General features: G+C 33.6%; 1 protein-coding gene across 1 annotated transcript; it reads right to left on the reverse strand.

The window, feature by feature from the left end:
• Window positions 1–1,033: 1,033 nt before the first annotated feature.
• LOC127948585 (GRB2-related adapter protein-like) lies at window positions 1,034–16,127 on the reverse strand. Its single transcript, XM_052545079.1, has 5 exons — window positions 15,733–16,127; window positions 14,750–14,847; window positions 11,738–11,857; window positions 3,813–3,981; window positions 1,034–2,234 (listed from the first exon to the last, which is right to left on the reverse strand). The coding sequence occupies exons 1-5, from the start codon at window positions 15,808–15,810 to the stop codon at window positions 2,055–2,057; spliced, it is 645 nt and encodes a 214-aa protein (XP_052401039.1). The 5' UTR covers window positions 15,811–16,127; the 3' UTR covers window positions 1,034–2,054.
• Window positions 16,128–16,656: the final 529 nt, after the last annotated feature.

A 16,656-nucleotide genomic window follows, 5' to 3' on the forward strand; every position in this document is an offset into this window, starting at 1 on the left:
AAAATTAGGGTGGGTTATAAGAAACGCTAACTGTGAAATATTTTTTCTTAATTTGTATACTTTTATTGTTAATGTGCAAATGAAAGTTGAAACATTAAAATCATAAAGTAAATGTGTAAACCAAGTGTTTGTTGTTGTTGTTGTTTTTAGCAGATTTGAAACATTTTGCGCTAGATATACTTAACCTCCTTTGCATTTGGAATACAAGTACAAGCAATACAATTATATAAATTTAAATGAAAATTTATTTTTTCCCTTGAGTTGACAGTTCATAGAGACAATAATGTGCTTGTAAAATACATCCTTACACCATCACACAATATTACACCTGACATTGCTATATTTCTTCAAAAGTTATAGATTTAAAGTGTCTATCATAACACAACATAAATAGCAATGCTTGCTATCTAAACGTGTACAGGCAATTTATATGTTAATAGGTGTGAAGTTGAGTCAGCAATTTGACTATATATCTCATATTTTATTGCATTACATGTCAGAACGGCAGCGTTGCAGCTAGGCCTTGCTTGCTGATATACTGTATATTTTGCATATCATTATACAACAGGAGCATTTTCAGGAGAAAAATCACAATTTAACCTTTAATTTTACTCATCGTACATGACAATGTTAATTAAATTACATTGCTTGTTATAAATTAAATGATCAGTACAGAGTGATTATTTTAATTATGTCACTCAAAAAATAATATCACCTTATTATTGCATATTTTTTGGTCATTACGTAAACAGCACTAGATGTTCCAAATGTTTTCACATGGCATAGGTGGATCCAACAACTGTTTTCCACTAGAACATTAGTCAGCGCTCTTCCTGAACAGATATATGAATGATAACAATGAAATAACTTGCTCTCACTCTAATAATAGTTACAGAAATTACCAAAAAATACATACATACACATAAACTATACTATACTACGGTGTGTGTATATATATATATATATATATATATATATATATATATATATATATATATATATATATATTCCATTTTTATGTATCCCAAACAATACTTTTTATAATTACCTCTGTATTTTACAACATAAATTATTATTTTTTTCAATTATTTTTTGCAATGATTGTTTAGGAAACTAAATTAGCAATTCATAATAATTACTAGAGGTCTAAATTAAATTAGCTATGGTCATGATTTCAACATTACAGTAAAAAAATTAAATCTAACTAGTAATAATAATAATTAAAAAAAGGTGAAGTGTGTAATTTCTGTGACATTAAACAGAATTACAAAAATAATTGTGACAGGCATCCTAGACACTCACCCAATCTGCCTTTGGATGAAATGATAGCCCCATCCCAAACTTACATCACTGGTTGAGCAAATGTTTTGATAGCACCACGAAGCCACAGTGTTTAAAGAGAAATCAACATGCAAATGATTTAAAGTTGTCTCTGCATATTAATTTGGGACTGGAGAAAGTATTTTCACAGAAATAAATACATTTTTGAAATCACAAAAATTATTATAAGTAATACTCAAAGTTATGTTTATAGCATAAGCACAATAAAGAAAATAAATAATAAAATAAAAATAACATTTCCCATGCTCATGACTGTAGAACTTTATACTGAATAAAATACATATATAGTAGGTCTGGCTCACTTCTGCTTAAAAAAAGAAAAGAAAAAAAAACATGATAATGCCTCAATATAAAACATTATGTTCAAGGTTGATACACCAATTATATTATCATACCTTTATTTGAAATGACTTTAAAATATTTGAAAGAAGAATAAACAGGAAGCAACTGTTTATGTTCACTAAAGGTGTTACAAAAACTGGTTTGCTCACAATTTATAACTGATTTCTAATTCGCCTTCTCAAAGTGGTCAACAAAAAAGATGATGGGCAAAGGTTAAATTCAAACCTTAAAAACTTTAATGCACCAAACATCGATGAATAAGGTTTAGTTTACCTTCAGATTTATGAAGAATATGTGTGACTGATGAATATGTCTTGGGCTCTCATCCAGTTTGTTTAACTGTACAGGGTGGTGACACACATAGCTGAAATTCAGTGATAAATTGGCTGCACATACTCTGGTGGAAATACGCCCACTCTTCCACGGCACCGCCCCCTCCAGCACTGAGCATCCGAACAGTCGAGCAGGTCGATGACATCACCGCGCAAGAAACGTAGATGAGTCGCATGATTAGATGTGAAGTCAAAGAGGGCATGGGCATGACGTGGCCTCTGAAACAGAAACACACACACAAATGACGGACATGACAAGACTGTGCACTGGATCAGCAGTCAAAAAAAACATCGTCCTACCTACAAAAGCATGTTTCCACCTCAATACAACGTGTTAGAAAGTCACATTGTTAGATTTAAAGACATGACTAAGAGAAATACAAATATAAAGAGGACAAGGAAAACCCAAGTTGTTATCGGCTCTCAATTCAGAAGCCTGCATCTCTGATGGTATGGGGTTGCATAAGTGCATGAGTGCATGAGTTTAAACATTTGATATGTCATCTATGTTGTATTCTGAATAAAATATTGAAATTTGAAACTTCCACATCACTGCATTCTATTTTTAGGGGCCATTTATATATCGCGCCTAAAAACGCGTGGAAAACGCTAGGCGCACTGCTTTCTCCTTCTTTCCAAAGCGCTTGGGCAGTCGGCTCCCGAGGCATGTTTTTAACTCGATGCGGTGTGGATGCGCCTGCAAAAAACGAGGCTTTCATTATGAGCATGCATTCTGCGCGCCTACTTTGGAAATAACAAACTTGAGCGTGCAAAAGACGCAATATGTGAACGGCTCCTTATTCACAATTGTACAGTGTCCCAACTTTTTTGGAATCAGGTTTGTACAGTCCACCCTCAGAAAGATGGGCATCTCTGAAACCGCACTCCTGTGGTTCAAGTCCTACCTCTCAGATAGATCATTCAGGGTGTCTTGGAGAGGTGAAGTTTCTAAGTCACAACCTCTTGCTACTGGGGTTCCTCAAGGCTCAGTGCTTGGACCATTTTTCAACTCCATCTACAAAACGTCATTAGGATCTGTCATTTAGAAGCATGGCTTTTCCTATCTGCTATGCTGATGACACTCAACTCTAAGTCTTTACTCATTTAAAAAAAAAAAACATCTAAAGACTCATCTTTTTCGCCAGCACTTGACCAACTAATACTAGCACTTACTTTTTCTTGTCTATCCTATTATTGAGAAAAAAGAAACATAGCTACATTCTTTGCTAGACTAACTGAGACTTGTCATGGCACTTGTATACTGTGGTTGTTCTCTCGTTGGTCTGATTGCTTCTATTGCTCTCATTTGTGTTTATTGGGAAGTTGTGGCCTAGTGGTCAGAGAGTTTGACTCCTAAGTCTAAAGTTGTGGGTTTGAGTCTCGGGCTGGCAATGCCATGACTGAGTTTCCCTTGAGGAAGGCACCAAACTCCCAACATGGTCCCCGGGAGCCACAGTGTGTGTGTGTGTGTGTGTGTGTTTGTTCATGTTGTGTGTGTGTTCACTGCTGTGTGTGTGAACTTTGGATGGGTTAAATGCAGAGCATGAATTCTGAGTATGGGACCCAATACTTGGCTGTATGTATGTCACGTCACTTATATAAAGTTGCAAATGTAATAAACAAAGTCAACTATGAGAAATAAAATCATGCATTGAGCCAAGAGATCAAAGTTTCACTTTATAACCTTTACTAGGCAGACATCCTTTTGCTTCGCAAATTTGCAGATCAGAGTTCACCAGAGTTAAACTTTGGCACCTCTGTAAAAAACATCATGTGCTCATGTGTGACAGCTCTTACAGCTAATGATCCCTCAGGCTCTTTCAGGAAGACAGTTCTCTCTTTGGCAATGCTGTTGATTTTGTAGAAGTCCACCAGCTGGTTGAGGGAGCTGAAGACTTCATCCCATATGAAGAACTGCCCTAGTCCATCTTTCAAAACCTTAAAGTGCTGCACGTGGTCCCCGTAACTAGAGACAGAGAGAGAGAGAGAGAGAGAGAGAGAGAGAGAGAGAGAGAGAGAGAGAGAGAGTTAAGACGTAGATCTTGGCTTAACTTACTATTTATCTAAATCAAACATAGCAGTGTTTGATTAAAGGTTTTGCCTAATAAATCACAGTTTGAAATTTCAGCTGTCAGCAAATTCTGGCATCACAATGACGAAGAAGCAGAGAGTTAATAACTTTAATCAAATTACACTTTGAACAAGTCACTGCTCATTCTCCTGTAGATATATTAAAGAATATTCCTCTCAGAAGATCAAATGCTCATTGCGGGACATTAAACTGCATATTAATATTAAAGATGTTTAAAATAAAATAAAAAAATCAGTCAATATGCAACAATATAATGTCTATGTATATTCAGTCAAGATCCAGTAATACATTAAATGCATTGTCTATGTCCTGTATGTAAAGAATGTGTTAAAATCAAGAACTGTTTTCCCAAAAACATAATTAGCAGTAATACTTGCAGTAATATTTGCTCTTTTATTACTCTTCAGTGCATTTAGTGAGTGCTAGCCATTGTACATCTATATTATAAAATTTATTTTTTTTGTATAATAGTTCTAATCATTTGCATGTTTTTTAAGAAATCTTTTATAATAAATGTTTTACACACACACACACACACACAAACGCACATATATATTTGTATATATAGTTGCCTAATATGTTTGTGAAAACCATGATACCTTTTTTTCACAGGAATCTTTGATTAATAGAAAGTTTAAAAGAACTTTCTTTGAACTATTAGAAATGTATAAATGTATAAATTATTTAAAATAGAAATATTTTGTAAAATTCTGAACATATTTACTGTCACTTTTGATCAATTTAATGTATCATTGGTGGAAAAAAAGTCTTATTTATCATACATAACTAAAATCTGGAATTCCAAATCTAATTTAAACCTGGAAATATAAAAAACTATTAAGGTAATTTTTAAATAAAAACCATAATAGTCTGTATTATAAAATGTTATTTATTTTTCTAATCATTTTCAGTTGTTTATTTGAAATATATATTGCTGCATTATACTATGGTGACGCATTGCTGCCACGCACATATTATTTTTTCAACTCAGTTATGTCGTAATCATGAGATATATTTTCTCATTAAAACATCTTTTTTTAATAAAAACGAGATGTTATGTGGTTAAAAGGACATAATTATCTTCCTAAAATTACATCTTTTCTCGTAATAGCAACATCTTTTATCGTAATAACCACATATTTTCTCGTTAAAACGAACATTTCTCGAAATAACAAGGTATGACTGTTATTGGTATGACAGTCACAGTATAAAAAAATAATACATTTACGGTAAAAAAAACTGGCAGCTGTGGTTGCCAGAATTCTTCCGTAAAAAAAATATGGTAACATTGTTTTAGGTTTTACCTTAAATAAATACCAGGTAAATACCGCAATTTCATTAACTATTATAATTATATTATACCATTACCCACCTATTGAAATACTGAAATCTGTTTTGTACCTTTGTAATACACCGATAACCACCAAATGCAGGTGGTGTTGAGAAAGTCACTTGATGAACCACAAACACTAAACACCATCATGGTGAGACTCGTTAAACTGAAATATGCAATAAACATTCATTTAACAGAATTATATGTAGCATACAACCCTACTAAACATAACAGATAAGAAAAAATAAGAAACAGTCATTTCAAAGAAAAAGCATCAAATACAAACTAAATATTAAATGCAACTCAGCCAAAAAGCAGCCATGTCAGGGAGATGCTGTGTGTATCTAGGCTAAAGCAAAAGCACTCTATTTGGCCTTTCGAAAGTAGATGCATTTAGGAATCTTTAATATAACTTACAACAGAACAGCAACGCATTTAATGGACAACCGTTACGTGAACCTAGGAGAAGAGGTTATTCTGACTGCTATGAATAAGCTACTGTAAGTATGCTTTGTTATTAGTTTAAGTATTTGCTATTGAATGTTCAAATAAAAAAAGTCAGCTGTCTTAACCGTCTGTGACTTGTGTACTGCAAACTTTGTCTGTCACGAGACTCTGTTCCTCTTTCAAGATTGAACTGATGGTAAAACTAAGGACATTATTAACTGTCTTTATATTTATTTTGAAAGACGAAACTAGCGATTATGGAAAGGAACGTTACATTTCTCACAAGTTTTGCCCAAGTTTTGCGATGCACTGGGTCAGTTGGCCAATCAGAGAAGACTGTGCTTGTCAGAAGGAGGGACTTTGTAGAATACTATGCATTTGAGAGAGGCGGGGCATAGAGGACTTACAATAATGTATTGTATTTTAAATAATGTGGGTTTTTTTTTTTTCATTAAAGCATGTCAACATATCCTGTTACCAGGAAACCACCTGTGAAGAAATATTTCTCCTTCAAATCCTGGAAACGATTAATCCAGTACTGAGCATGCTGTTTTCTCATGAATGCCCACCAGCTCTCAGTGTACTGATTGTGGTTGCTTGAACCACAGATGAAGCAGTTTCCTGCATATTCGTAGTGGTCATCATAGTGTAGGAACTTCTGCATTTGTTCCACACAACAGTTCTCTGTTCCCAGGTCTGACCTCATACTGGCTGGTGTCCCCATCCTTTGTCCAACTTCATTAATAAAATAGCTGGCGATTACCTTTGGGTCATAATTAGTAGAATAAGCATGGAGCCAAATTACCATCCTAGAAAATCCTTCGATCGCGTCATTGATGCAGATACCAAAATGTTTCATTTTTTCATAGGAGTCCATGTGCCACATAAAATTGGGGCCAGGATTTCCATACATCCGATGTAATGTGATTTCTCCTTCTCATTTGTACTCCGTCAGGATCCAGGATGCCTAATAAATGCCGAATAACACGTTACTGATATTTAAGATGCTGGCGTAATGTTCGCATATGCCTACTAATAATAATCCTGTCGACTGGCTCAATGTTAATAAAATGTCTTTGTGACTTAAAGCGAGGAGAAAGTAAAATGAAATCATTTCATTTAAATGTGCCATGACCATTTGTATCCCAAAAAGCTGAAATCTTTTACCGTTGCAGTATTCTGTAGGTAGGCTATGGCTGAAGAAACAAAATGCCTGTGACGCCTGCACGTCGTAGGCTAACAAGAAAATTATGTTGTTTTAAAAAGAATAAAATGACGTTTAAACGACATAATATCTCGTTATTACGAGAAAATATGTCGTTATTACGAGAAAATATGTTGTTATTACGAGAAAACATCTCTTTATTATGATTTTTTTTGTTTTAACGAGAAAATATGTCATTATTATAAGAAAAGATGTTGTATTAACAAGAAAATATAGTTTCTACAACATAATATCACATTTTTACGAGAAAATTACAACATAACTGAGTGGAAAAAATCATGTGTGTGGCAGCAATGTGCCACCGTACGATATAAATCATTCCACAGAAAAATACATTTGAAAACATGCTATTAATTGTTTCTGGGTTTCTGCGAAATGTTCAGGCACTGACGCACAGCCTGCGCCTGCGGCAGGTGTCTTTAATCACCCGACGGCTCCACCCTGCCACACCTGCTCTTAACCTGTGTGGGTATTGCTCACACACAAACACACACACACACACAGATGCTCATCAGTCTACGCAATACTGCATGGATCACTCAGCTTGTTCGGACAGAAACACTGACAGAATGACAAACTGCCTCAGGGATGTGGATTTGTGTGTGTGTGTGTGTGTGTGTGTGTGTGTGTTGTGTTATACTGAAGATCTTCAAAAAAACAGGGCATGTTTAGGAAGAGCAAAGCCTTAGTTAGCATACTCACAGTCATTATAGATATGACTTATACCAGAGCCATAATAACAATTCTCAGACTCCAACTCAAACTGTCTCACATGAATTGTCTGATTTTTGTGTAGCATTGTGGTTTCTGTATTTACATTAAGCTTTTAATCTGATATAATGACCCTTATCCATTGAATTATTTTTGGCTGAATAAAATTATTAATTCTCTCAAAAAAAAAAAAAGAACTACTGACCTCAAACTTTTGAATGGTAGTGTATGACACATACAGAAATGACATTCTATAACATATCTGTACTGTATTAGTCTATTAGTCCAATAGATTTAATTCAAAATCAAATTTCAACCTGGAAATATAGGAATGTTTTCAATACCATGCTCAAGTTCATTTTTGTATTGAATTTGTTTAAAAACTAAATATTTATATACAAAATAATGAATAAATAAAATATAAAATGCAAATAAACTCTTCAAAGAAAGAATTTTGGACCCCATTGTGTGTGTATATACATTTCTATATAATTTTGGACCCCATTGTGTATGTGTGTATATCTATCTATCTATCTATCTATCTATCTATCTATCTATCTATCTATATATATATATATATATATATATATATATATATATATATATATATATATATATATATATATATATATTCATACATGTGTGTGTGTGTGTGTGTGTGTGTACAGCATGTGTACAGTATGTATATTATAAATGTATAAACTTACAAAGGTGATTTAATATTCACAGAAACTATAAATGCAAGCGTCTTCTTTAACGTTTCAAATAACTTTGATGAAAATAAAATGTAAAAAATATGGGTGAAATAATGTTATATCGTCATTCTGTGTAACAGATATAGTCATGTAAAAATGTAACAACATACTTGTTCTGACATTTACTTATTAGAATTTATAAAAGAATAAGTGACCACACTTAATTGCATTAAAAACACCTGGATGACACATGGGTAAAATCTATGTGAATCATTGAATAAAAAATATTTTAATGTCATCTAATGATTCTTGTTCTAAATTTACCTGACACGTGTTTTTTGTTTTTGTTTTGTTTGTATGTAAACTACTGTGTTTGACCCATGTACTGTATGACCCATGTATTCCTGTATTATGACTAGTCAATATAACATTCCAGCTGTGCTAATTTACAAAGCATTTTATATAAACAGTCCCTTACATTTCTATTTGAATGAACATTTGCTAATGATCTTTTAAGCATTAATATTAGCAAATCTTCCTAAAACAATTCATGCAGTTTTTATACAGGGTTCCCTGGTTCTGTAACGGTTGAATTGCAGGTACATATAGCTGATTATCATTCCTCTCTTTTGTTTCTTTCTTTCCATCTGAGATTTTTTCCATTTTAAAAATATATCAAAATTACGGCCTATGCTCTCAATGTCAAATGCAGAAATGTTAATCCATGCATTTATGAGCTCAAGGTTAGACTATTGTAATGCTTTATTGGGTGGTTGTTCTGCACACTTAGTAAACAAACTACAGCTAGTCCAAAATGCAGCAGCAAGAGTTCTTACTAGAACCAGCAAGTATGACCATATTAGCCCGGTCCTGTCAACACTGCACTGGCTACCTATTAAACATTGTATAGATTTTAAAATATTGCTTCTTACTTATAAAGCCCTGAATGGTTTAGCACCTCAGTATTTGAATGAGCTCTTGTTACATTAACGCACGTCCACTGCGTTCTCAAAACTCAGGCAATTTGATTATATCTAGAATATCAAAATCAACTGCGGGCGGCAGATTCTTTTCCTTTTTGGCGCCTAAACTCTGGAATAATCTACCTAACATTGTTCGGGAGGCAGACACACTCTTGCAGTTTAAATATAGATTTAAGACCCATCACTTTAACCTGGCATACACATAACATACTAATATGCTTTTAATATCCAAATCCGTTAAAGGATTTTTATGCTGCATTAATAATTAAACCGGATAATTAGGTAATTAGTTAAACCGGAACCGGAAGCACTTCCCATAACACCCTATGTACTTGCTACATCATTAGAAGAATGGCATCTACGCTAATATTTGTCTGTTTCTGTCTTATTCCGAGGTCACGGTAGCCACCAGATCCAGTCTGTATCCAGATCAGAGGGTCACTGCAGTCACCCGGATCCAGTACGTATCCAGACCAGATGGTGGATCAGCACCTAGAAAGGACCTCTACTGCCCTGAAAGACAGCGGAGACCAGGACAACTAGATCCCCAGATACAGATCCCCTGTAAAGACCTTGTCTCAGATGACCATCGGAACAAGACCACAGGAAACAGATGATTCTTCTGCACAATCTGACTTTGCTGCAGCCTGAAATTGAACTACTGGTTTCGTCTGGTCAGAGGAGAACTGCACCCCCAACTGAGCCTGGTTTCTCCTAAGGTTTTTTTCTCCATTCTGTCACCGATGGAGTTTCAGTTCCTTGCTGCTGTCGCCTCTGGCTTGTTTAGTTATGGTCACTTTATTTACAGTGATATCATTGACTTGATTGCAGATGATTGCACAGACACTTTTTGAACTGAACTGAGATGACATCACTGAATTCAGTGATGAACTGCCTTTAACTGTCATTTTGCATGATTGACAACTGTTTTCCTAATGAATGTTGTTCAGTTGCTTTGATGCAGTGTATTTTGTTTAAAGCGCTATATAAATAAAGGTGACTTGACTTGACTTGACTCTCTCTCTCTCCCTCTCTCTCTATCACACAGAAACATCTGTGCTGGCCTCAGGTACACAAGCTTGTTTGGAAGCACTTGTGCTAATAATACATGACAGAACTGGATTCATTGTGCTGCGATTGTGTTGCAAATGTCCCTCGATTTCTCTTTCTATTTCTTTCTTTCTGTCTCGGTAGGATTTGACATTTTAGGTCAGGTCTTCAGAGGTGTACAGCACAGCAATCTAAAAATAATCTATGCATGTCCACCCTCCCAAGGCATGCCAACTTTTTCAATAGAATTCTACATTGAGTTGTAAATAAAAGAGGAAAAGAAAAGGTGTTGATGCTTAGGCACGCATTACTATTATTATTCTTTATACTTAAGGTAAAGGGGATTGTGCCACATAAATGAATGATACCTTAAGTAAATTTGGATTTTAATTTTTAAGCAATTTACTTAGCAACTAGTGGACAATAAAACAGGTGAAAATATTAGGCTTAAAAGATTAAAGTAAAAAAAAAAAATTCTGTCACCATTTACCAAATCTTTTATTGAGTTTCTTTCTTGTGTTTAGCACATAATAACATATGTTTGTAACTTTTGCTGGTAGCCATTGACTTCCATATATATATATATATATATTTTTCCCCCATACTATATGGATGTCAATGGCTACCATTAACTGTTTGGTTACCAACAATCTTCAGAATACATTATTTTGTGCACAACAGAACAAATTCAGGTTTAAAAATGACAATTAAATGATGACAGAATTTTCATTTTGGGTGAACAATCCCTTTATAGGGTATTTTGACTTGGACTGTAACCACCTAAGAACGAACATCCAAGCAATAGCCTAGCTTTTCCACACAGAGGATGGAATATTTTCGGTTGGAATATCTAAAAGGTTTCAGTTTCCACCTAGAGAACTCTGAACTGTTTAAATAGGTTCTGGTGTGCTGGGAGCAAAAGATTACATCACAGCAACACGCTACCATGCACTCCACTCTAATTAGAGTGTGTTAATGAAGAACCAGATAGAGTAACAAGGACACACATTAACACACATGCATATGCAAGAACGCTTACGTCTTTTGTCAACGTTTGCATACAGCAAATAAGCAGGAAATAATACTAACAAGCCTTAATATGGAACACAATATATGAAGCATACATGTTTGTGTTGCTCTGTACAGTCCGGTGAAGGCAGGTTTCATTTGTAAGGGTGCATCTGACCTGACAGACACAGAGAACTCTCCCGGTGTGCTCTCGCTCTCCCTAATGAGAAACGCTCCACACTCCAGTGGTCTCAGACGGTTTTCTGCGGCCTGTCGTGAAATTCCACCCACAAACCACCTGCAAAGTACAAGCGTAGCTGTCAGTTCTACATCATATTGTATATTTATGGACAGAAAGGGGACTACTGTACACCTTAAAAATGATTCTTTAATCAAGTAAATAATCTATCTAAATGTAAACATTTTCAATCATTGAATCAAAAGTGAAATTCTAAAGTCTGAAATATTATTTTATCATAAAACACACACACACACACTCATATATATATATATATATATATATATATATATATATATATATATGTATATATATATATATATATATATATATATATGTATATATATATATATATATATATATATATATATGTATATATATATATATATGTATATACATATATATGTATATACATATATATATATATATATATACATATATATATATATACATATATATATGTATATATATACTTTTTTTGATGATAAAATAGTATTTCAGACTTTAATACTATTAATAATAATATTTATTGACTATGGAGCCCTGCCACATGACATACAAGAAAAAAAAAATAATAATTGTGCGCCTGGTTTACTCATTTGATCCCTCAATTTGCTAAATTGTGCACACAATTTACTAATTCATTCTCTCGATTTATAAATCATGTGCACGATTTAGCAAATCGAGGAAATTAATTCGTAAATCGTGCACATGATTCAGCTTACTTTTTTTTACTGCATGCCATGTGCAGGGCTCCGTAATTGACTACTTTGAAAAATAATGTTTTAAAGTATGATTATAGTTCAGCTTTCTTGAGCAGCATCCTGATGCAGTATTGGTTTTATGTCAAACCAGCAAGTACAAAATCTTAACGCTTTGTCGTTGTTCAAATAGACCTACACTGAAAAATTGATTTGTGGTTTAGTCCCATTATGTCTATTCCCAGCATGCACCAGGGCATGAATAATTAACATGGTAGCATTGTTTGACCATTTGCTAGTTATATTTATTTTGTTGTTGCTGATTTTGTTGTCACATTTATTACCTTGTAATGTCAGGATAAGTTTATTCCTCTGTTAAAAAGAATAGTTGGATGTTTTTCGTGTCTGTTTCATGCGTTGATGTTTACAATACATTACTTTTTAAGGGATTTTGTGAGTGTTTTTTTGTCTCAAGCACTATCCATGTACACTTAGAAAAAGCACATAATACTGAATAATTTAAAACCACATAAATAAAGGGAATAATCTGCTCTTGATTTGGAGTTAGACTTCATCTGAAAAAAGCCACTATTCAATTTACATTTGTGTTTGTGGCATTTAAGCTTTTACATTGCATTTAAGATGTATATTTACCAGTTCATGCATTCCCTGGGAATTGGACTTTTGAGTCTGGTATTGCTTGTGCTATGATCTTATTTTTTAGCTATACAGAAAGGCCAAAATATTATTATATTAGAAATTATTATAATAATTAACTGACAAATATATATTTAGCAAAATTGCTTTAAAAAAGAGTTTTAACCTTCTATTTAAAATCTAAAATAATCTTTTTATTTCGGGTAATTGAGTTAAGATGGATTGATTCCCCTTAAATATTAAAAATGTGTTCACAAAATTCCCTATTGAATTAAAATATAGGTGTGTGCAATATGTGCATTGTCTTTCCCACTTTTGTATCACTGGATATTTTAGAAATACAAGTGCCTGCATGATATGGAGTGAAATGACATGTTTAATTGTGTGAAAACATTCTTTCATCTTATACTTAATAAGTAACTTCAACTGCATTTATCATAAGCCGTGACTGATCTCATTCAGTCCACTCTTTTTATCATGATCGTGATTTTTTACTGACTCATTCTTTTATTTCAGAATGACTGGTAGGTTCTCAACCATAAACTTCTATGTTCAGGTCAAGCTACAGCATGTTTGTTGGGGTTTGGTCAGGGCTTTGACTTTTATTTCTCTTCAATGTCTCACAAGTTTCTCAAACTTCCATGTTATGGTAAAACTGAAAGGTAAGGAAGTCCTAACCTAGCAAATGTTTCAGTCAAACCATCGGGAAGTCCATATCCACAGCAATGTGATGTGAGTGTCTTATGATATCACAGTGATGTGAAATGCTGGGAAATCCCAATCCCCAACCATAAACTTGCTCTAGCTGAGCATCCAACAGCACTTTTCCAACTTGTGCAATTGCCATCTTGCCCAAAACAATTAGAGCCATGGAGAAAGCAACACTTATCACATACTTTGTGGAGCACTAGAGATATCAGCATTGCAAATAAAGTGAAAGTATAAAATTAATAGATTTAGGAAATGCCCTAGTTTCCATATGAGTCAGTGTCTCTGCATAAAACATCACAATTACAGACTTGTAAAATATGACTAGACTGTCTCCATTCCACTGTTTTATTATCATATGGCTAGAACAATGCCGTTTCCTTTTTTAAAAAAATCCCAAAACACTGAGACGCCCCAGGTGAATATACACTAATCTGCATACATTTCCAGAACAGAAGTCTAAACAATGGGCGAAGCCATGTTCAAAATTCTTGTTCAATTTTTTTGACATATCAAAGTCAAAGTTTTTCTGTTTACAGAAGCAAACCTCTTGGATATTTCTTTTTATCACTCCATAAATAATGTAAAACAGCTAGAAAACATGTTTTTAGGAATAAAATGTTTGAGAAAATGGCCTATAAAGACTTACAGTAAAGTGTAATAAAACTTAGAAGTACATTTTGTGAGTTTTCTTTCCACCAACAAGACTAACTTGTCTTTTCAACACGTGTTGACAAGCCAAACTTGACTAAAAGACAAAATTTACTAGTGCGTTACAAAAAATAATGTTTCTGCCTGACGTGTCTTGCCTTAATGAATTTTGCCCTGTCATTCACAGATAAAACTGCATGCTACATTAGATTCGTTTCTGTCATGTGATACTTACGTGTGAGGTCTTACATTGATATAGTTCTTCGGTACATAGCCCCGCCTACCAAACAGCTCAGCCGTATACCAGTTCGGATCATCATCCATGTTTGTCACCTAAAATAAACATAAGACCAGTATAGACGTCCACAATCAGCTTAGGTTAGATATTTCTCCTCTGCATTTAAGAATAGACTAGGCCAGGGTTTCCAAAAATTTGGCTCATGAATCTGAAATTGTGTTTTGTGAAATAAGGAAAATATGAAAATTAATATTTGTTTTGAAACTATTTTATTTTAAAATATCTTGAAATTATTTACTTTTTAAATTAAACACTTGTTCACTTTTTTACTATTGAAACACCATGAAATACTTAAACATATACTTATTTATATATAGCCTATTTTAAAGTTGGGTAATTGAGTTTTCTGCATATGCTTTTCAGAAATTGCTTTGGGAGTATATTTTCAATATAATTTACCAAAAAAAATAAATGATAATTTCTAACTTTACCATTTGCTTATGTAGCGTGAATTTAAACACTTTTCAATTATCCATATACATATTATGTATGCAATTCCCCAGACAACATAATTTGGTAATCAAAACAAAAAAGCAGTTTGCAAACCAGTGTGAATTACACATATACAAATAAATAAGTCTGTGAGTCTTTTACTGCCTTTACTGAATATGTTTTGTTTTTTTTTTCTACACTTTTCATAATAGATATCTAATTTATAAAGGAGCCTGTAAAAATAACTTCACACAAGAATTATCTTGTACTGTACCATCCTACATATATCACCACCTATTCACACAGATATCCATTCTGAAATACATGCTAATACTGAGTGCACACACTCCCACCAAACTGACTCACTGATCTAGTATTTTCTGTAAACGTGCAGCATGCAGACTAGCATCCATATAGTTTCATCCAAGTGTGCCACATATCCACAGTAAACCACACACACACACACACACACACACACACAGACTCACCTTCAAGATGTCACCCTTCTGGAAACTGATCTCATCACATTCAGTCGCTCTGAAACTGTAAAGTGCCTCAGCCTCCATTGAAGAAAGAACATAAAAACAAAAGAACTGAGAGGCAGTGAAGTGAAGTGGAGATGAGACCGGGATGAAAACAACAAAGAGTTCAGAGAGAAAGGGATGGGAAAGGACAAGTGCAAATGGCAATATATATGAAATGGTAAAGAAGGAGATTAAAAAGGATGGAGAATGGAGATGTATAATGGTGAAGGTGAATGAGACAAATAATTTGTACAAAAGAATGATGAGTAGCCTTAAGCTTGGAAAAACTGGAGCAACAAAAAAACTGAGTGGAAAACTGAGGAAGCACAATGATGATAGAGAATCTGAGAGAAAATGTGTGTCTGCCTTAGTACAGCTGTGCACGGTGGGAATGGAGGAGGATAGAGAGAGAGAAAAGAGAGAGAGAGAGAGAGTGATTGGGTGGGGGGTTAGAAACAGAGATTTGAAATGGGCAGGAAATTAGTAACCAGATCAGAATATCACACGCTTTCCATTCAATATCTCAAATATATATAATGTAAACTACATTTAAAAAAAAAAAAAAAACATAAAAAAAAAAAAATGGGACCACACATTGATTCTTGATTTTTTTTTTTCTTGTCTTTGCTTTGATAATGGATTTGTAGAAAAGCAAAAATCATCTTTTATATATATATTATATATATTCGCATGTGTTACTTTATGAATACTGTGAATACATTTATTTAAAAATATATACATCATATATCTTAAATAATATATAAATAATATATAAATTTTAGTTCTGTCAAATTAATTGTGATTAATTGCATCCAAAATAAAAAAAATTAACAATATATGTGTGTACTGTGTATAGTTTGTATGTGTATATAAATAATACATACACAT

The sequence above is a fragment of the Carassius gibelio genome, chromosome B1 (genome assembly GCF_023724105.1).
Source record: "Carassius gibelio isolate Cgi1373 ecotype wild population from Czech Republic chromosome B1, carGib1.2-hapl.c, whole genome shotgun sequence".
NCBI lineage: Eukaryota > Metazoa > Chordata > Actinopteri > Cypriniformes > Cyprinidae > Carassius > Carassius gibelio.